The 20,292-nt window shown below is 38.9% G+C and overlaps 3 protein-coding genes and 1 pseudogene across 6 annotated transcripts; 1 reads left to right on the forward strand and 3 right to left on the reverse strand.

The window, feature by feature from the left end:
- Positions 1–142: 142 nt before the first annotated feature.
- On the reverse strand, positions 143–7,099 carry atxn3 (ataxin 3). 2 transcript variants are annotated; one of them, XM_027011589.3, is made up of 11 exons: positions 7,055–7,099; positions 5,448–5,612; positions 5,308–5,352; positions 4,181–4,266; positions 4,012–4,078; positions 3,488–3,575; positions 3,245–3,380; positions 2,725–2,873; positions 2,156–2,321; positions 1,976–2,031; positions 143–1,723 (listed from the first exon to the last, which is right to left on the reverse strand). In XM_027011589.3, the coding sequence occupies exons 1-11, from the start codon at positions 7,076–7,078 to the stop codon at positions 1,686–1,688; spliced, it is 1,020 nt and encodes a 339-aa protein (XP_026867390.1). In that variant the 5' UTR covers positions 7,079–7,099; the 3' UTR covers positions 143–1,685. The 2 variants fall into 2 exon arrangements, with proteins under 2 accessions (XP_026867390.1, XP_035388364.1); XM_035532471.2 differs by having other exon boundaries at positions 5,448–5,564; positions 7,055–7,096.
- Positions 7,100–8,040: 941 nt separating this feature from the next.
- Positions 8,041–11,622, forward strand: LOC113578410 (gamma-aminobutyric acid receptor subunit rho-1). The gene is given in 8 exon segments (XM_081721968.1): positions 8,041–8,110; positions 8,253–8,283; positions 8,285–8,318; positions 8,945–9,168; positions 10,705–10,794; positions 10,857–10,910; positions 10,912–10,985; positions 11,106–11,622. Coding segments are annotated over 8 exon segments (717 nt in total). The 3' UTR covers positions 11,246–11,622.
- Positions 11,623–11,676: 54 nt separating this feature from the next.
- On the reverse strand, positions 11,677–16,010 carry LOC113578416 (peptidase M20 domain-containing protein 2-like; annotated as a pseudogene). The gene is made up of 6 exons (XR_014125693.1): positions 15,588–16,010; positions 15,235–15,377; positions 14,939–15,092; positions 14,724–14,850; positions 14,468–14,575; positions 11,677–13,452 (listed from the first exon to the last, which is right to left on the reverse strand). The product of XR_014125693.1 is annotated as a peptidase M20 domain-containing protein 2-like (transcript).
- A 127-nt stretch (positions 16,011–16,137) lies between these two features.
- Positions 16,138–19,505, reverse strand: fam98b (family with sequence similarity 98 member B). 2 transcript variants are annotated; one of them, XM_027011645.3, is made up of 8 exons: positions 19,366–19,505; positions 19,007–19,155; positions 18,749–18,763; positions 18,376–18,554; positions 18,040–18,120; positions 17,626–17,742; positions 17,299–17,466; positions 16,138–17,101 (listed from the first exon to the last, which is right to left on the reverse strand). In XM_027011645.3, exons 1-8 carry the CDS (start codon positions 19,401–19,403, stop codon positions 16,817–16,819), a joined length of 1,032 nt encoding a protein of 343 aa, XP_026867446.2. In that variant the 5' UTR covers positions 19,404–19,505; the 3' UTR covers positions 16,138–16,816. The 2 variants fall into 2 exon arrangements, with proteins under 2 accessions (XP_026867446.2, XP_026867445.2); XM_027011644.3 differs by having other exon boundaries at positions 18,638–18,763.
- Positions 19,506–20,292: the final 787 nt, after the last annotated feature.

Genomic DNA, 20,292 nt, shown 5'->3' on the forward strand with positions numbered 1-20,292 from the left:
ATCAACAGCTATAAATGAAATTATCATTGGTGCATAAGCAATACAATTGCTTAGTCTACTGCAAAAAAACTGAGAGGAGGAATATGTACTGAAAAAAAAAGGCTGCCAGATTTAATGATAAAATAAACAGAAAGCAGGTATCTATTAGAAAGGACTTTTTTTTTTAAATGGGGGAAAAGACATACATTTTAATCTTGCAGTAGCCCACATCCTTACATTACCACCATACACACATCACACGTGACCACTTACAAGTGACTAGTAGTCTAGCGACTGCTGCACCATATGTCATACTCAATTAGCATAATTCCTAGATATTATAAACACTGGCAATCCAGTGAGAGGTACCTGTAAACACACTTAGTAAAGCTGCATAACTTTACTGCGTTGGAAGGAAAATGGTTATTAAGCAGGGTCATAACTTAACTGGGCAGCCAATACAATGTATACTTCTTATTCCATACACTGCAGGTTCACATTCCAGTGAACATGCACTGAACAACAGCAGATTATCCCTTAAGCTTGGTGCGCATGCGTGCTCGCTCACACACACACACACACACACACACACACACACACACACACACACACACACACACAAAGAATAAACAGCAGTAGCCGTTAGATTATATTGAGAGCTACACATCCCTGCAGTGCAAATACTGCCCATTGTTGTGGCCTTTACCTTAATCTAGATTTCTCATATTTAAAAGACAGAGCTCAACTTCAGTTGTATGGAGTAGAGCAAGACTTGTCAATATTTCCATTCAGTTGACTTCTAACCACGCCCCCCTTTGAGATGTACATAAAAAGGTTACAATGCACCTTTATGTCACTGAACTCACACCAAGGAAATGGTAGTCGAGTCTTTTTTTAAACAATCCCTACAGCACTACCCTACTTTAGACAGGTACTGCATGAGAATTCACAAGTAAACATTGCCACTTTATAAATATCCCTGGCAAAGAAAGACAAGACAGGCTGTGGTGTACCCAATAAGCACAGACACTTAAGTGGTCCTCGGTGGCCCCTGCACCCTACAGAAGCACTTGTTTCTTTCCATTCACCCCCCACCAACTGATATGTGTGTGACTACACCCTCTGAATTTCTAATTTTATCATCACAGTGGGCTCCAATTGCATGCCTCCTCTTCCACCAAGGCCAACAAACTACAAACAGATCAATGTGATGAAAACTATATTTACTTGTTTAAAGGTGCTGTGGTAAAAAGGCCATATCAAAATTTAGTGAGGAAGACTGTAGTGCGCTGCTGAGCACTCCTCGTTCCTCTATCCTGACTTTAAGGAGTAAAGCAGAAGCGCACACAGTGCCACTTTAAGGGGTAGATAATGCTCAAACACTTCCGCAAACGTGGCCTTTCTTTAAGGGGTAGCTAATGTTCGAACACTTGTACGTACATTAGTGGCCTTTCTGTAAGGGGTAGACGATGCTCGAACACTTGCGTTTCAGTGTCATTTCTTTTAACTCTGTCCATATGACAGCCTGGTGAGTGGATCCACAGGGGTGTTGTGTTAGTGGTGGATGGCAATCTGGTCCTTCTGTTCATTCCCACACCGCAATGGCTTAAAGAGGGAAAAGGTTGCTCTTGTTTAAAAGAGATGGAGAGGGCAGCTAGTTACTGGTAACAGAGCTGTGGCTGTAGATGCCTATGGCCACTGTGTCCTCACTGGCTGCATTTACACCCAGTGCCCTGTTCTTCACCTGGTGGCAGCAAAGCACAAGGTCAGCAATTACTAAAACAAAACCAACAAACAGCAGCTAACATAATTCATTCATACCTCATTGTAAGTATGATTATGAAATCTGGTTAGGATCACATTTACTTTGATATCATTATAAATATAATTAGTTGAATATTGATGCCGTTTCCTGACTAGCAACAATTTTTAAGCAGAACTCTTTCACAGATCTGTAACAGTATAAAAAGAAGCAGAATTTAGCATCATCCCTTACCAGCCGTTGTTGTGTCCTGTTGATGTGGAGAGGTTGGCTGAGCCTGTTGGGACTGCCTGCATGGTTGGGAAAGATAAAAAAGAGTAACTAGCCAAGACATAAAAACATGAGTAATATCTTTAGAGGTGAAAATATTTGCAGTGCTCCGAGTGTTAAGTTGGGGAATAAAAAGTGCCTTGCCTGTCAAAGTAAGCCTGTCTCCTCCTGCGGAGCTCCTCTGTTGTGAGGCTTTCACTCAGACTGCCTTCAGACACACCACCCGTGGTAGCTTCTACAGGAGCCGGGGTCATGGCAGGTTTTTCCCCAACCTCCTTGCAACCTGTAGTGTTACTGCTCTCTGAAACACCTGAGGTGAGGGGAAAAGACCTATGTGGGTATTGCATTAGAAACCATACATTTACATTTAGCTGACGCTTTTATCCAACGCGACTTACAATTATGATCCAAGTACAATTTGAGCGACTGAGGGTTAAGGGCCTTGCTCAGGGGCCCAACAGTGGTAACTTGTCAGCAGTGAGACTTGAACTGGCAATTTTCTGATTAGTAATAGAGTACCTTAACCACTGAGCTACCACTGCACACACAACTATACAATATATACAATGTGGCAACAAGCACATTTGGCCAAAGGATCACATATAGTTCTAAGATTGTTTAAAAGCTACAGAAATGTGTTTAGCCAATGGTTAATCAGATTTGCTGCATGTCCTTACCATGTCTCTTGGTTTAATAGTCTCCAGGTTCCTTACCCTGCATACTGAGCTGAATGGCTCTGCGCAGGTCTGCCTCCTCGTCCTCCACCTCCATGTCCTGTCTGCTCAGAGCTAAAGCCTTTCTCAGCTCCTCCTCATCCTCTTCCATGCCATGTCTAGTCTCTGATGCGTGCTGCAGTGAAGTCCTGGAGATTATTAGAGGTCATGGGTAAACTAAAGCATGAAGTCAACCAAGAGGTCCATTCACTAATTGTTCCAGTTCTTGGTGTATAGTCCTAACTCACAAGGCTACTGACATACTCTAATCTTTGTCGTTTTTACTTCTAATAAGAATACCAATGAATACTCAAATACAATAAAATGGTCTCTCTCATAACAGCACAACAAATTAAAGAACTGACAGACAAGTTTCCTTTAAACTTTTTGAATTTTTAGGTAATGTTTTTGTGGGTGTAACTTGGTAGGTATTGTGTAACCAGTAGGTATTGTGCTCAGTTTGTATTAAGTTAATTTCCATCATTAGCACCGTGTGGACATTGTACTCATGACTCCCTGCCTTTGGCCACTGCTTGTCTGAGCCTCCTCCTCTCCAATGAGTTTTGGTCGATGTTGCTGCTCCACCCTCATGATGCGCAAAATCTGATCCGCTTCACATTCAGGCAAGTTCCCTCGAATCACAAAAATGGAATACCCTAAAGACAAGACATGAAAATACAGACATACTGATAGCAGTCTTTAATGTGTGTGGCAGACTGAGGATTTTTCTCCTAAAAATGCTGATACTCAGAAGTGAGTTTACCTTCTTGCTGTAACTGTGCAAGGAAAAGTGCCAGATATGTATCCGATATTAGCTCTGGTCCCGTTAACAATGAGTTCAAATTAAACCACTACATAAAGTGAAGAAAATAGACAAGACAGTATGAGATTTCAGTTTGTTTAACAAAACTTTTTATTGCCAGACATGTACACGTACCAATGTATTATGCATGTATAATTTTTAAAGCAGATCACATATACATTTATAAACAGGCTGTATGAGATAGGAGTGCCAATTATCATTTTAGCACTATACTTAGTCATTGTTCCATTTTAAATTCTTGATGACAGATTACTTTCAGCAGAATGCTTTAAATCAATTTACATGCTATTGGGTGCGTCATATAGGAGACGCACCACTTTTTAACCAGACACCCATTTTCAGGGAGCCATAAGAATCTGCTCAAATAGCAAAAATGATCTTACAAATAAGCTTTATTATATATTTTATGTTTATTACACATGCTGAATCTCACTTATGCAAATACCCAAATTCAGAAATCATACCTGCTGTCCAAGCTTTCGTACTGTAAACCAATGTTCTTTGTAGTTACATATAAAGGCTTTTTCATTTCTGAAACCACAGATAACATTGTTCATGACATGAACTGTTATATCCATAACCTGAATATTAGTAAGGTAGTTATGACTGATTAAAAGAACATAAAGGACTTACACAGGGTCGATCATTAGTCGCTGGTATTCGCGGCTGTTAAAGAGGAGGGGCTCCAAACCCCATACTCCTAGGGCATTACTTATCACCTGTCATGGCGACAGAAGACAAAAGCAGTGATGATCCTGCAGTTCAAATATAATTACAGTAGTAAAAGGGCTCCTTTGACAGACTTCTCATAGGAAAATATATTCTGTCCCTTGGATACGAGTCATTCCATGGCAAATCACGTGAAGAAAAGAGATTTTTAAGTTGCCTTTTAGGCACTTGTTTGCTAAAATGTTCACTGGATGAAAAAAAGGTGTACATGTAGAAGAGCCAAAGAAAGGTGCATACGTAGAACAGTCAAAGAAAGGCAGAACAGCAAAAGGAAGGTGCATGTGTAGAACAGCAAAAGAAAGGTAGATATGTATAACGGTCAAAGGAAGGTGCATCTGTAGAATAGCCAAAGTCAAGCACTATGTGTTCAGGTTTGTCTTTTATCTGTCGGTATCTTCATGTCTGTATATCTGATACGGACAAAGCTTAGTTCTAGTAGTGCTGAAAGGTCAAAAGAATAAACAAAACAAACAAAAATTGCCAGGTAAACCTCCAAAATTGAAACAATTGTAATATTTGATTAAACAGATGATGTAATTTTCTTATAACTAAAATTTTGTAAGAAACCTGATCATAAATAAGAGTATAAAAGATTGCTTTTATGATAAAAACTGAAATGTTATTATGGAATTTGTGTGTGTTTTATGGTTGGTAATCCATTTCAGGTATTGTGGACTTTTTACTTGTAATACTATGTTGATCCAGGTGAGGGCACCAATGGGAACAAATGAAAATCTCGTATATTTAACATGAACTCTGTTTATCATTACATTTTTATATGAGAAAAATGTCCATATATATTCTGCCCTTTAAACTGTACTACAAATAACTAGAGTTCAAATCACTGAGTCAAAAGCCAACTTTTACTCTTGAATTAATCAAAAGACAAATTAAAAATGTCTGGCCACACTTCCAGGGTAGCATGTTTCACAGATATGACATGGAATGACATCTATTATACCTCAGTGGTTAAAAGCCTAATTATTAATGCCTGACAGAAAACTGAAAGCACAATATATAAAATCCCTCACTTGAATGGAAAAGAAGCCGCTGTCATCCATGTTCCCGGACGGTTGCTAAGATAAATATGGGACAGCAAAAAACAATGTTAAGACATTCAATAACTTCCTCAAAACACTGAACACTATAATCCTCTCATCCTTCTGCCTACCTCTAAAAATGTTCTGTACTCCTCACTAAGCACACCGCCTTCAGCCATCCTTATCCGTTCCTCTTCATCCAACTGCTGTGCGATGGACGACAGCTCAACTGGAGTGAAGTATTCCCCCTGAAGTAGATTATTGAGGCAGTGCTGGGCACATAAGGAGCCCTCTTGCTGTAATCAATGGACATACTTTTAAACACCATGTCCACTGATGTCAAGCATTTAGGTCTGTAGATATTAAATATCTTTTTTTATACTTTTGCAGGCTACTTTGTTAGGAACGCCTACAGTATCTTACAGTTTCATTTTCTAACACAATTACTGACTGTAGCCCATCTGCTTCCATGTACAATTAGTCAGCCACACTGTTCATCACTATATGTTTTGATCATAGGATCATTGATGGATGCTATTGGGGTGGTGGACCGATCTAAACACAGCAGGGACACAGATACGGTCATGGAATTTGTAGTGAAAATCAGCCACCAAGGATGGCATACACAAACCGTGCATCTTAACACATCGGCTACAGTCTCTACTATAAACCTATAGGTGTTTCAGAATAGATGTCTCAAATAAAATGTGTGGAATGTGCATGTGTGGACAATCATATATGGTTTACATACCCAGTGAAAGTGTGAGAAACTATTTAAAATTCAAAAAGATAGTTTAGACCAAAATGGTAAGTATTTGGGATTTTAATGTTCATTTGCCAGCGGATAAAATATGATATTTAGAGTAGGCCGGTAGTCTATTCAGATTTTTTTATTATTTTTTTTTTAAATCTCTCATACATCTTATAAAGACCCCTTACTTTACGGGAGCAGTCGCCGCCAGGGCGGTGGCTTCAGACGAGCTCCCCCTGTCGGTGTCTATGTTTAATATATAAATCCTGTATCTATGTGTAAACCATGCAGAGAGCCTTTAACCCCTAGGCAGTAGGCTAGCTAGCTATGTTCACTTGACAGAAAGCGAGAAGGTTGGCCAGCTATCTAGTTATCAGCTGACACTTTCAGATTGCGAAAACTAACAAAACTGTAGCTAAATAACATCATGTCTGTAAATGTCCAAAAACTTAAATACCAATTTAGGAAGTAACTTCTGTTAGCTATGAAAGCTAGATAAATTGTTAACTTAGCTAATTATCTAACTAATTAGAGAGCCAGCTAGATAGCTATCTAGCTAGTGAGCTAGTTAGTTATCTTACAAACAGGAACTATTGAAGCTTAGCTCGCTAGCTAGCTAGCTACCTAAATCGCAAATAACAAGTGTTGGCTACTCTCTCTGTTTGGCCACGAAACTATACTAAACACAGACATACATACATACATACATACATGCATGCATGCATGCATGCATATCTGAACAACCAATATGTAAAGAAAGCACGTAGCTACATACTCAGCTGTAACTCGTCAAAACAATGTCCATTTGTATGCTTTATAGCAAGTTATCGAGCTAGCTAGCGTTAGCTAACCAGCAAGTTAACAACCTAGCCATCCACTAGAGGGACCTGAGATGTACTTATAAAGAACAAATTAATTAACTGTAATGCAACTCTCAATTAATTGGCAATCATTTAATAAAACAAAGAAAACAACATCAGAACTCACTTTTTCGTGGAAGATAGACTCCATATTTGAATTGACTATGGAGCGTCATAGCTACCGCCGAACTTTGACCCTGTGCTGCCAGCCTATCACATGAGGCATGCATCATTCAGAAAAGGCAAGGAACGATCGTTTTTACAAAGCTATAAAAACCGATTAAAATGCAAAAGTCTGTATAAATTATAATAGAAGTGAAAGTGAATAAGAATTATAGTAAAATATAATACTGTTCTAAAGTTTGAAAATTCTTTAGTACATATTTAATAAGCAGCACTTCTTGAGCAGCCGTCTAATCCCAGTATCCTAAACCCAGCTCAGTATCACGGCATTATGTGTTTAAATAGCATATTTGTGCAAAACAAATCAAAACAAAACAAAAAACAACCAGTCAAACAAACGTGTGTAAAGTTAATAACAAATCCAGCGACGAACTACTATACTCTGCACCATATCCGAAACAAACCCAACATTATTTTAAATGGGAAAATAATTTCGACGTCTGCTTATTGTAATTAGGCCAACGAGATCATAAATTTCAGTACGTATCATTAACACAGAGATTTTGCTTTACTTGCACCGATTTCTAAACTGACTCATGAAACCCGAATTCATGGTCATAGAGAAAAAAACAAAGCCGTTTGGTTCGTACGTGTGATATTAAGACTGAAAGCAATTGTCGTGAACTAAACGTTACTGTTATGAATACTCGATTTGCAAACGGCTACACTGTACATTCAGGAGCAAAATGCAAACGTCAGAGAAAGTGTACCCAACCACGTTCAGACAGTGAGCAAACTAAATAGCGGCTTCTCTCGTCTGTGCGGCACCCTCCGTCCTAACGACAAAAAAGAAACTAAATTCCTTTATATTTGGTAATATAAAATATTTACAATCACAAATTGCACTCAGTTTGATAACTAGAGTTCAACAATGTATAACTAGAAAAGTGGAAGATGTGTTCATGAACTGAGAATATGCAAGTGTAAAATATGAAGATCATTGTGGTGCCTTTATACCATCACTACCATCAAACCATCTCCTGGGCCCTGCATTATAACCGTGTGCATAAAGGGAATAATTTATCAAGTGCTTAATATTTGCAAGCCTTGAGTAAATATAAATAAATGAAAACTGAATGGTCCATAAATGGAATCTAAATCATTTTGTGTTGTTCTGCTTTAATTTAATTGTACAATCACAGGATCATCTATACCAGTGGGTGTGGAAGTTCAAAGAGAGTCTTCACACTATCTCTGAAGCTGATATGGTGAGTATTTAAGCCTGGTGAACTATTATAGTTGTTTAGAATATAAACTCATGATATGGGAGTTGGTTTTCTGCTACATTTAATTCCAGACATAAAAAGTAAAAATAATCTTGCTCATAGCTTTTAAAGAAAAATCAGAACAAGACAAATCAGCTAAACGTCTTCTCTGTAATAAGTAATGAATAAAACTCCAGTGAATTCATTCAGAATTCTACAACTGAAGGTCATTAGACATCCCTTTTCTCTTGTGTATGTGTAGTGTTTAGTAAAAGTTGGAAACATGTAACCAACAGCAGATGTAAATACATGCAGACAATAAATGCAGAGATAAGGAGACTCTGGGGAAAAGCATGTAGAAAAGTAAATGATTCATATACTAGCATGGCATAATTTAAAAGTATTGTTGGTTGAGCGTCTTCATTTTGCTGCAAATTCAATTGCTGCAAGCTGTAGTTGAGTATGACACATTTAATCAGTATTCACTACTAGTAATGAATTATGGTCTACATTGTATTCTTAGAAGTAAAATTTAATGCTATATAATCATGCTATATTGTCATAATTGATAGCCCGAATTTAAAGTGTGATGCAAAAGATTTTTCACGTTTGACCTTCTCATGCCTCAGGACTTCATAATGGCTCTGTATGTGCAGCATTATTGGAAAGATGAGTATCTGTCTTTCCCAAGAAGCAGCAACCAGAGCATGACCTTTGACAGCAGGCTAGTGAAGAAGATCTTGGTGCCTGACATGTTTTTTGTTCTCTTCAAAAGGTCTTTCATTCACAGTACATCCACAGACAACGTGATGTTGCAGATCTATCCTGACTGCAATGTGCTCTGTAGCTTGCAGTGCGCTCTCACAAAATCACATCTAAGACCAGGATGTTTTTGGTATTATTATAACAAAAGCCACTGTATGGACATCCTCTGTTCAGTGACTTACACTGGCCGGTTGAGGACACTCTTTGGAAGCTGGGAGTTCTGTGCCTTTGCTCAAGGCAAAGCAGCAGGAAGCACATGTCAGATGGGGCTCAAACCTACTACAACTGTGTCAAAAATGTTCCTGCCTCTAGGCTACTGCTGTCCACAATGAAACTATTAGCTAAATATAGACCATTTTGCCCAGTACTGAACTTAAGGATCTTGAATCATGTGCTAGCGACAGCACCACTGACTCGATCCCTACACCCTCATGCTTATATCTCATCTTATAAAACAGAGGGGCAGTAATTATGTGAAGATTTGAGGTTTTATTCAGATTCATAAATCTTAACATGACAGATGGCCGACATGCTGTTTTTATCAAGGGTAACTCTAAACCTTCTTGTCTGGGCCATCAAACAAACCAGCTAACTGAACTAATAAACTTCATTGTCTTAAATAGACATCAATAAAATGCATTTGACATTACATGAAATATACAAAACATTAAATAATTGCATTATCACATTAAATTAACCAATTTTAATATGTGGTACAATGGACAATCCTGGAAACTATGTAGTGCCAAAAGCCATGTACATTTTCAACAGACTTGAAAGAACAAGCATTGTATATGTCACGGAACGCTCGCCTCCCCCGAGTCACGTGATTTGGCCCGCCACGTGCAGTGGGAGGGTGGTTTTGTTTGTAACCACACCTGCGCGCACCTGCACCTTGTTCATCTAAATGCATATAAACCCGTGTGTGCAGGGGCTGGGTTATTGTAGGTGTAATGTGTGGATGTTTTGTGTTAATGTAAAACGTACTCTTGTATCTGTCTAACGTTAACCGTTTCATGTTCCTTGTGTGTGAATATTGTGAGTGCCATTAGTGTTAATAAATGTACGTCCCAGTCAGCGGAGTCTGTGCGTCCTGCCCCTTGCCCTGCGGCACTTGGGCCACCACACGTTACAGTATAGGTTTGAATGTAGGTTTTGAAATAGTCCAGGTCTCAATCCTATATGAGAATCTATAGCAGGAGTTCATGGTTAAGTTCCATGCTTGAAAACTATGTAATTTGGATGTGTTGGAACAATTTGCAATGGAGGAAAGAGTTAAGATAACTCAAGAGACATGTGTCAACCTGGTTAGGAACGACAGTAAAAGCCTGCTGTCAGCTGTGAGTCAGAAATGTTATACCCTAATCATTTTGGCCTTGTCATTTTTCTTTTTGGTTTGAGTGTAGGCTCCACTGATGCCGAAAGCATTATAGCACCATAAAATGATACAATGAGTATCATTCTGAAAACTCTTTCAAATAATTTATGTGACCTTATCTCTACAGTGCTTTTGGAATACTTAGCTCTTTCAATGAGACCACACTGCTGAGATAATGTCAGATTACACTAAGATTCACTGTCCCCTGTGTCTTTAGATTAGACTAAGATGCGCTGTGTCTTTCAGAGTAACAGTCACTGAAATGTACATCATAGACCTGAGTCGTTTTCTCTTGGACACCCAAATCTGCTGTCTCGAAATAGAGAGCTGTGTGTAGATTGGTTCCCCAATACCATCACAGCACAAAGTACAGTAAAAATGATTTTGACTACTCATGCTGCTGCTGCTGACCTCATGCTGTGCTGGCAGAATGGAAATGAGTCTTTGAACACACGACAGGATCTTACTGTCCTGGTTTCTCTTTTAGAAGTTACAAACTACAAAGCTGGCTTTCCACAGCATCACAGGTGAATCCATCATATCCTCTCACTGACACAACGCGCAAAGCGGCCATCTGCGGTACACTGTCTATGTGTCTGTCTCTCCTTTTTCCCCTCTGCCTTGCACTCTCTTTCTCCATCTTCCAGGCTGGTATAATCGGCTGTACATCCACTTCACCCTCCGGCACCATATCTTATTTTTCCTGCAGCAGACGTACTTCCCTGCCACTCTCATGGTCATGCTGTCAGATCATGCTAGGTACATTTGCCTCCTCCAGTGTTTATGACTTGAACATAAAGTATTTCATATTGTATTGGCGATTCTAATATAGACTATAGTCTGTGATATCAGCTACCATATACCATAGGAGTTGAAAAATTAAGCTTTATGAAAGACCCCATGCTCCCCAACCCCCATGTACAACTGTTTACTGTTACTCAGGTATCATGATGGTTCTAATAATGCCTCCATGCCGCTCATGTCCTACAGCAAAGCAGTGGACCTCTATATAAATATTCCCTATTCGGCATCATTTATTGGTCCATCTACTCCTAAGAAGACAGAGTCATTGGAGACCACCTCGTTCAGCTGGAACTGCAAAAGATCCTGAGCAACCAAGGGTAAGAGCATTACAACAAATATTCATCAGAAGAAGACTGACCAATGGAAATAAAGCACACTCCACCTTCATCATCATCAACATTTCAAGCCTGTGTGTTATGCAAAGATGTTAATTCTTTAATGCTGCCTGAAAGTGAAACAAAAGCAGAAGGGAAAAGAAGTCAAATATATACTGTTAATACAGTTCAAGTCAGAATTACTACCTCTAAAGAGATAGGGAACATTTTCCTGAAGTGTTCATATTCAGTATTAAAATCATTCATAAAACTATTACAGAGTAAAACATTCATCAGTATCAAGGGCCCCATTTGGTACATTTTTGATTTTTAAAAAAGCTTATATAACAAATGACAAATATAACAAAAATAGTGGTCAAAATCACTAGCTCTCATGTGAATTCTTCAACGAAATATAGCAAATGAAATTTTTTCTTTCAAACCACACCTGAATCGCATCTGACTTGACTGGCACAATGAATTAGTATTGAACCCTAGTAAGCAGACTCCAGTGAACAGGGCTAGAGGCACCACTATTACATTCTTTGTAATAGTGCAAAGAAATAAGTCTGGACCTCAAAAAGAAGGGGGCTGGCTTTACTGCCATTTCCAAGTGTTTCAGTGTGTCCAAACAGCTGTGTGTTGCATCATCTCAAAGTATAAGGAGACATTCTGTTGGAAAAGTCCAGGACTCAATCCTATATGAGAATCCATGGCAGGAGCACAAGGTTAAGGAAAACTATGTAATTTGGATGTGTTGGAACAATTTGCAATAGAGGAGTGGGTTAAGATACCTCAAGAGACATGTGCCAACCTGGTTAGGAACAACAGCAAAAGCCTGCTGTAACTTGTGAGTCAGAAATGTTATACCCGAATCTTTTTGGCCTTGGCATTTTCGTTTTTTCGACTCTTGCATCAATAATTATCTTTTACCTTCATCAAACCTCATTTTGCATATAATTATATTATAAACACATTTGTTACTTGTCATTTTCTTGGAAAAGATAGATTTTATGAATGGAGCTAATACGTTTTATCTTAACGGCACTAGACATTAAAACAAAAAAGGGGATGTCTGACAACATCTGCTATTCAAGCAGTGGTTGTCACATACATGTGGCCACCATACCCTATATGTCAAGAGCCACTTTTACCAGAACTCACCATTAGGGGGAAAACCGAAAAAAACAAAACAAACTAAGCAAAGTGGACTTTAGAAAAGTTTGTGGGTTTGGAAAAGTAGATATCCATTTATCATCTTATCACCTCACATCGCTTGTAATTACGAATTTCTACATATTTTAGATTACTATTTGATTATAGTACTTCACATTTTCTACACAAGGTAAAACTAAAGCATTGGATACATAGTAAGTTTGTTAGGAAATTGCCATAAAAAAAAAACAATTTATGGTATAGTCAGGACATGTTATCAGGCTGCTCAATAAAAACAGTCTACAGTGGAAAAATGACTATTTCACAATCATGCATGGGTAACGCCCTCTAAAATAAGGGAAACGAGAGAAACAAATCAACAATATGGGTCATAGCGCTGAGCTCCTGCAGTATGATCAATTTACGATCAGCATATCAGCATTTTCTAAAGTAATGCACAACAGAAAAAATGCAAATGACAATCATTTCAGCCTGCATGTGACAAAGACAAGCGTCATCACCGGTCCAGCCGAAGCTGTCTGGTTCATACTGGTTTGTGGCATGAAAGCATCAGTCCAAGTTGTGTCCCTCTTGTGTACATTTGGCTACTGTGAAGTCATGTCTGGCCTGCTGGAGCAGGGCTGGGTCCAGGAGCACGTCAGCGGCTGTCATGGCCAAGCTTTTGCTGTCCACAGTGCATACATCTGAGCTTTCTCAGACCCTGTGATGGAAGGACCATGTGATTTATTCACTAAACAAAGAAAACCAAACAGATATTATCTGCTGGTGTAACTGGAGAAGGACTGCCAACTTTCATGTTAAATTTAATCTGGTATGTTGACATTATTTCATGTTTCCTGTTTATAAAGATAAAATGTGTACATTGTTATTTGTGTATCTAGTTCTGTTGTGAATCAGTTCATACTGAGCAAAATGTCAGGTGATATGTCAGGTGGGATGGTATAAGAGACCAATACATGTAAGACCAACATGCCAGTGCAAACTTAGGTCAGTAATGTTTGTGTGGTGGTGTGATATCTTCAAATCTGTGTTTGGATAATTGTTTAGAATTGTGGCTCTACTTCAAGACAAATTGTTGAAAAGATTAATGTCTTTCAAAATTGGAATAAATACTTGCAAAAACAAATAATGGAATTTACTGAAGGACTGTTATTTATAACTGTCAGTATTTGTATATATTTTCATATTTTAATTTGTGAGAAATACACAAAATATTTATTTATATGTATGAGAATGTTATACCACTGTCATCAGCCTGCTTTGAACTTGTCTTTCCTCCATCATGCAAGATGCAGACTAACTAGAGCAGGTTTTCACTATGTTAGCAATAACTACATATAACTACATGTTGTAGGGCAGAATGGTCACAGTCAGCAGCTGACAACAAACCAAGTGATCTACAAATCTGGCCTATTCTTCAACAAATGTTAAATCCTGTTTTAAGTGTACACATGCAATCTCAGGATTTCTTACAATCATGTAGCAAATGGGTCTTTTTGAAGCAACAAATCTGAAGTTCCACTGTTTTGGTCTAAACAATGCAACATAAAAAAACCCCAAACAAATCCATGCATCAATGCATGAGATGAAAAATGCCATTCACAACACTGAGGAATGCTGATAGGGGCATATACTATGAGTTTTCATCTTACAAGTAAATTATCAAAATGATTAAAGGAAAACCTGTATTTTCCACTGGTAACTGAGTAGCTCACCTGCATCTGCTGTGTACTCTGGTGTATGGTTAAGTGCATCAGTCCCAATGTGAATCAAAGGGTGTAGCCCTGGGACAACACAGGACATGTAGCCGAAATCTGTGGAGCCTGTCAAAAGACCCCACTTAATTAAAAAAAAAAAGAGGACAGCTCAGTTTTGGGTAATACACCAAAAATAAAGATTGTGATTCATAAAATACAGATATTCAATTTGTAAAAACAGTCTTCTCAAACAGCAAGACAAACAAAACCTTACCAGAAAAAGAGCTGTAGTCATGTTTGAACTCCATTCCTACAGATTTGCCATTATCTTCATAAAGTTTTCCCATAGTAGCATTATGAAGGATGTTGGAATAGTCTTTGTTTGTGAAGACTATTTCCACCTACATCAAGACCAAGTGACTATAAGAAAACACAGTAACAATTTCAGCAGAAATAGTCACACCACAGTTTTTACTTTAATTCACTTACTTGACAACCAGTTGCCATGGTGCTGCTCTGAAGCATGTCTCTACCTTGGACTTGAGGTCAGAAAGCTCTCTGTGCAACAGAGTGCGCACATAATACATCATCTCAGAGTAGTCTGGGATAATGTTAGGCTTCGTTCTACCATGGTTAATAATGCCTTCCTGAAATAATGTAGTGGCTATACTCAGGTACCATGAGTCATGGGTCCAATACAACAAGCACATCGTGGCGATCAGTGTTACCGTTTTGGGGGATACTGTTTAGGAAGAATGAAGATGCACGCAGACAGCACGTCTTACCGTGCAGTGTCTAGGCTGGGCTCAGCTCCTGCCTCAGCATTGACAAGCTGCCGTACGCAAGTACGGCAGCATCCAGAGCATTCACTCCCTCCCAGGAGTATGTGGCGGCATGGGAGGCTTTTCTATGGTATTTCACAGTGCAACTGAAAAATGAATTTGACAATGCAGCCATACCAGGTAACACTGGTTTAGAAACGATCTGAAACTAGTCGGTCTGCACGGGATTTCAAACAGACACATTCCTGTCAGACTGCAGGTTAGCACGAGGAGAGCTGGCATTGTACAGTGCAACATGCATGATCTGCAGAACGTGATGAAATGTGACACCTTTAGTGTAGCGTGAAAACGCTTACCTGTCTAAGGCAGTGCAGGGCTGGTAGGCTGCATCAATCTGAGAAGGATGGTCCATGAAAACAAAATCCAGAACTAGAAAAGCTCCAGCGTGGATGAGGCCCATTTAGTTAGGTTCAACAATCCACCCGACTAAAAAGAAGCGAACTAGCATGTCATGACACTGTTTTTCTTCGTACGCTAGCTCTGGACAGCTCCTAAACTATGCAGTTTATCCTTATACTCATCGCTGTAAGTACTGATCTTGCGCTTCAGTCGCTGACGGGCTTCATCCTCACAGACTGATGCCATGATAAGAAAATGGTTTTCTAACATAAAATTAGGCGTTCCTAGCGAAGACAGAAGACACTTTTTATCCTTTGCGGCTTTAGGCGAGCAGAGCTACGCGAAATACCTCCCCTTAAAAGAAGACACGTTTGCGTTACACAGGGAGGTTGAGGGGGTTACACCCTTTAGGCGCTCAACTCGCTCAGTATTTTTTCAGGAAAATCTAGGACTAAAACAGCGAATTATTTCTGGAATCAATACTTGATTGTATAAAAACACTTCCAATTTAGTTTAGTTTTTGTTTTATTTAGTACTGCCAGATTTTTAAGCAAAGAACATGTAAAAGATGTTTTACATTTTTTTCTGCTGGCTTTTTCTTTGACAAAACTGATACTTTCGTCAGAGTTACATTATCACTCTGAACAATAAACCAAAAAACAGTAAACCAAAACTGTCCCTTGCAGTGGTGTTAAGAGGCACTGTCTATACATGCACTTAATTAGTAACTGCCATACTTTTCCTGCAGGTATCTTGGTTAAACTAGACAAGAACTGCTGGACCCCTTGACTTGGATTAGTCACACAATCACATTCAATTTACTCCCCATTCTGTCTCCCATAACGTGTAATAATGTAGACATGTAACCTTATGGAAGGTCATGATTAATAACATTGTATTAACACTGATACATGTGCATGGATGGTGCTAGTCAGGGGCTGATTATATGAACCTTCATTTCATCATCTGCGTTAAAAAAAGGGCTGTTGTACTTAAAAAAAAAAAAAAAAAAAAAGTGTTCACAACGCATCCTTCAGTTTCGCCACATCTACACAATGAGGATTAAAAAAACAAAAATAACAACAAAAACCCAGAAAGGTGCTGGATTCATGTTGATGATCCAGCTCATTACACAATATGCACATCCACTGTGCTTAATCATTTAACTAAAATAAACAAAAACACATCATCGATAATATCCCCCCTTACCACCTTTCCCCCACTGACCTCGTCCGCCACCTCCACCTTGGCCCCATCCACCTTTTGACCCACCTCCACCATATCCCCCACCATATCCCCCACCTCTGCCGTACCTCCCTCCCCCTCCATATCCCCCACCCCCATATCCACCCCCTCTGGATCCTCCACGTCCTCCTCCATCCTGTCTCTTCTGCCAAGGGGGCATCTCTGGAGGGGGAGGACCTATCTCTGAAGGTCTTCCACCCCGATCAGGAACCCTTCCCATTAGCACCTAGGCAGCATGTCACAAAAATAAAAGCCCTTAACAAAATGATGGTTACAGTGATGCTATGGGACTGTTCAACACACAGAAATGAATAATTATACACACTGATAACGATGGCAAGCCTGTGAACTCAGCCTAATGAATTGCAAATATTTATTAAGATGAGCCTACTTTAAAGAGAGTCACATGCAAACCCCACTCACTCTGTTCACAGCGCAGGTGGTCTTCTCTCTGCTGGAGCCACTGCTAGTCTTCACCATGTTGCAGATGTCCTCTCTTGCTGCCAGGAGGTGAGCCAGGCTTACTGATGACTTTAATGTCAGTGAGTGTCTCTTTGGCTGATAGGCCTTGGCCATAGCATCAATTTTCTCCTAGTGAAAAAGAATGAGACCACGGTTAATTGCTTTGCATGAGCACAATGCATATATATCCTCTGACCCTTGCATTCACAATTAACTGATTAACCAAGGCCTTGGAAACATCACTGATGTACAAACAAAATAATTGTGGAAAGCTGCAGCTGAACATGCCTTCGCTCTGTCAGTCCAGCTGAAAGACTGCACGGTGACATCGAGCCGTTTGGCCAGCATGCGCCGACGACATGCGTAGTCTGCAGAAAGAACATGATTTATCTTCTCCAGATGCCGCTGAGAATACAAACAAGTCAATGATTAGAGAAAACACTGACATGAAACTAGGGTACATTTTACAAAATACACATATACATAACCAAGAACATAAAGATCAGAAACAACAACACTGCTAATGTAGATTACAAACAGAGAACTGGAAATGTGCATATTCTGCCCAAGGTTGTAAGGTTCATGTGAGCTGTGCATATGCATAGATGTGCATCATTTCTGTGTTTGATCTTCAAAATGTAACATATAGATTCATAGAGTATTACAGACTAAATATGCTGAGTTCTTGTTGGCATTGCTTACCCACTGCTCACTGGTGAGGGATTGCTTTAAAACAGGCTTTCCGACATGCCTCTCTGGAAATTTCTTGAGCAAAACATTTACCTACAGTAAGTAGTAAAACAAAGCATTTAGCCAGAAACAAATTCCAGAACTCATGGCAGTCAGTTTATATGAAAGAGCCCTGAATTAAGAGGTTAGATTACAGTATGTTCACACTTTAAAGTTCAGAAGGTTAAGCTCAAGATGTAAAAGTGAATGTCATATGCACCAAGGAGCTCCTTAAAACATAATCTGTTCTTCAAAATTATATAATACAGAAATTGCTTCAAATGACAGAGACATCTGCAGTAAACTAACTTGGTTTTCTATGGATGAAAATAACTCTGATGGTCGCTGTTCATCTGGCTTGGTCAAATTCAGTGTTTTGCAGATTGCTTGGAGATCTTGAAGAGGCGTTATCTGTTTCTTAACTGTTCTGTCAGTTACTGTTTTGCTTGCCATGATCTGTGCAGCCTGAAGTTCAGATACTAGAAACACTACAAATACAATAAAAACACTGATCAGTGATAGCATTTAAATTATAATTAGATGTTAGTCATATATGAGTAATAAAACTTACAAATAATTTTTAGGTGGTCGTTTTTGTTTAGTTCTCCTTTTATTAAGCCTGAAACAAGTCCTTTATAAGGACAAGACATCTCTTTAAGAAGTTTGCTCAATTCAAACATACCCCTCTCAGGATCGTCTGTGAAAACATAATTTCAGCAATGAATGAGCAGTATCTAAGCTTCAAAATACAATCGCAGACAACCCAAATAGTAAGAAATACAGAAAAGACCGAACTTGACATATATTTTGCATTCTTCATATCTACGTTCATAATGTGATCACTCTACCACTATAACGTAGACAAAATTCTTGAACAGCCATTGGACTCTGTAAAGGTAAATATTCTGGGTTAGCACAATGCTGTAAATGTAAAGACTACCTGATGTTCCCGATTTCTGATTCCCGATATCACAGTGGTGGTTCAGTTTGGTTGACAGCCATGCGCACATATTTGCATATTCCTGCGAGGAACATCCGTGTTCACATGCCGCTGAAAGTGCGTTCTCGTTAACGAGGACCCCGCCGTATCTGCGAAATATGCGCAAAAAGCTTTACATCAGCAGTAGTTAAGTCAACCGTAAAACCAACCTTTAACCTGCTCAGGAACACATCCACTACACGCCTGCACAGCACACAACACAACTAACGCTAATGAAGCTAGCTACATTGCTGGCTAATATGCCAGCTAGTTACCAACCAAATACAAAAATACTGGCTAAAATGATTGCTTTCGCTTACCCGACTTGCTCCAGGGCATCAAGTATGTCACTTTCCATTGTTTAGAATAAAATACGAAACTGATGCAAATTCGAACCGACCTTCGAAAGCCAGATAAGCTAGCTAGCTTCAGAGTCACAGCAAGCCTGCACGTCGACAATACATACGTAATGCAACATTAGCTACGCCTTGTTGTTCCAATTAAAATTAGTTCCTAGGTTCCTTGTTAAAAATGACATATTTTTGCTTCTTAGGCCTGAAGAGCCATCTACGCTCTTTCTAACACTGCACAAGCCGCAAATAATATTGATCAAAAATTATTTCTTTAGTTACTATTTGGTTTGCCTTGTGTTAAATAATTGTTTTGATGATCTGGACAATTAATCCACTACTGACAAGACTACTTATCAAATAATCACCCAAATACTTGAATTTCTAAACAATTTGTCAAATTATGATAAATCTTAGATACTTAATGGCAGAAACATATGGACATTTTCCACTTTAAGTATTTCAGTCCTTATAAAAAAGCCAACCACACAGTGAAGTGTTAGAGAAGGGTACATAGAATGTCATGGAACATAGAATGAAATTCCCAATAAGCCTGGGGGTAACAGTGTGCTTTTTGCAGCACTCACATAACATTAAAAAAGTTTTACATGAGGTAGTATGCCCTAAATTTTGAATGATCAGATTAATATAAATCCTATTCTGTACATATTACTGACCTATCTTGCTTCATGAGATTCCTTGACAGCACTTAGTCTCCCAAGTAATAAATACTTGCAAAAACAAATAATGGAATTTACTGAAGGACTGTTATTTATAACTGTCAGTATTTGTATGTATTTTCATATTTTAATTTGTGAGAAATACACAAAATATTTATTTATATGTATGAGAATGTTATACTACTCTCATCAGCCTGCTTTGAACTTGTCTTTCCTC

This window comes from Electrophorus electricus, chromosome 10 (assembly GCF_041902795.1).
Source record: "Electrophorus electricus isolate QZ-2024a chromosome 10, ASM4190279v1, whole genome shotgun sequence".
Lineage (NCBI taxonomy): Eukaryota > Metazoa > Chordata > Actinopteri > Gymnotiformes > Gymnotidae > Electrophorus > Electrophorus electricus.

Coding starts and splice junctions, on each gene's coding strand:
- atxn3 (XM_027011589.3), bottom strand. CDS start 7,078: ATGGAGTCTATCTTCCACGAAAAA. Junction 4,079..4,180: donor CGACTAATGATCGACCCTGT/GTAAGTCCTTTA, acceptor CTGTGGTTTCAG/AAATGAAAAAGCCTTTATAT. Junction 3,381..3,487: donor TGCACAGTTACAGCAAGAAG/GTAAACTCACTT, acceptor TCTTGTCTTTAG/GGTATTCCATTTTTGTGATT.
- fam98b (XM_027011644.3), bottom strand. CDS start 19,403: ATGGAAAGTGACATACTTGATGCCCTGGAGCAAGTCGG. Junction 19,156..19,365: donor GATGCCCTGGAGCAAGTCGG/GTAAGCGAAAGC, acceptor CATATTTCGCAG/ATACGGCGGGGTCCTCGTTA. Junction 17,467..17,625: donor GCTGGACTGACAGAGCGAAG/GCATGTTCAGCT, acceptor CTTTTTCACTAG/GAGAAAATTGATGCTATGGC.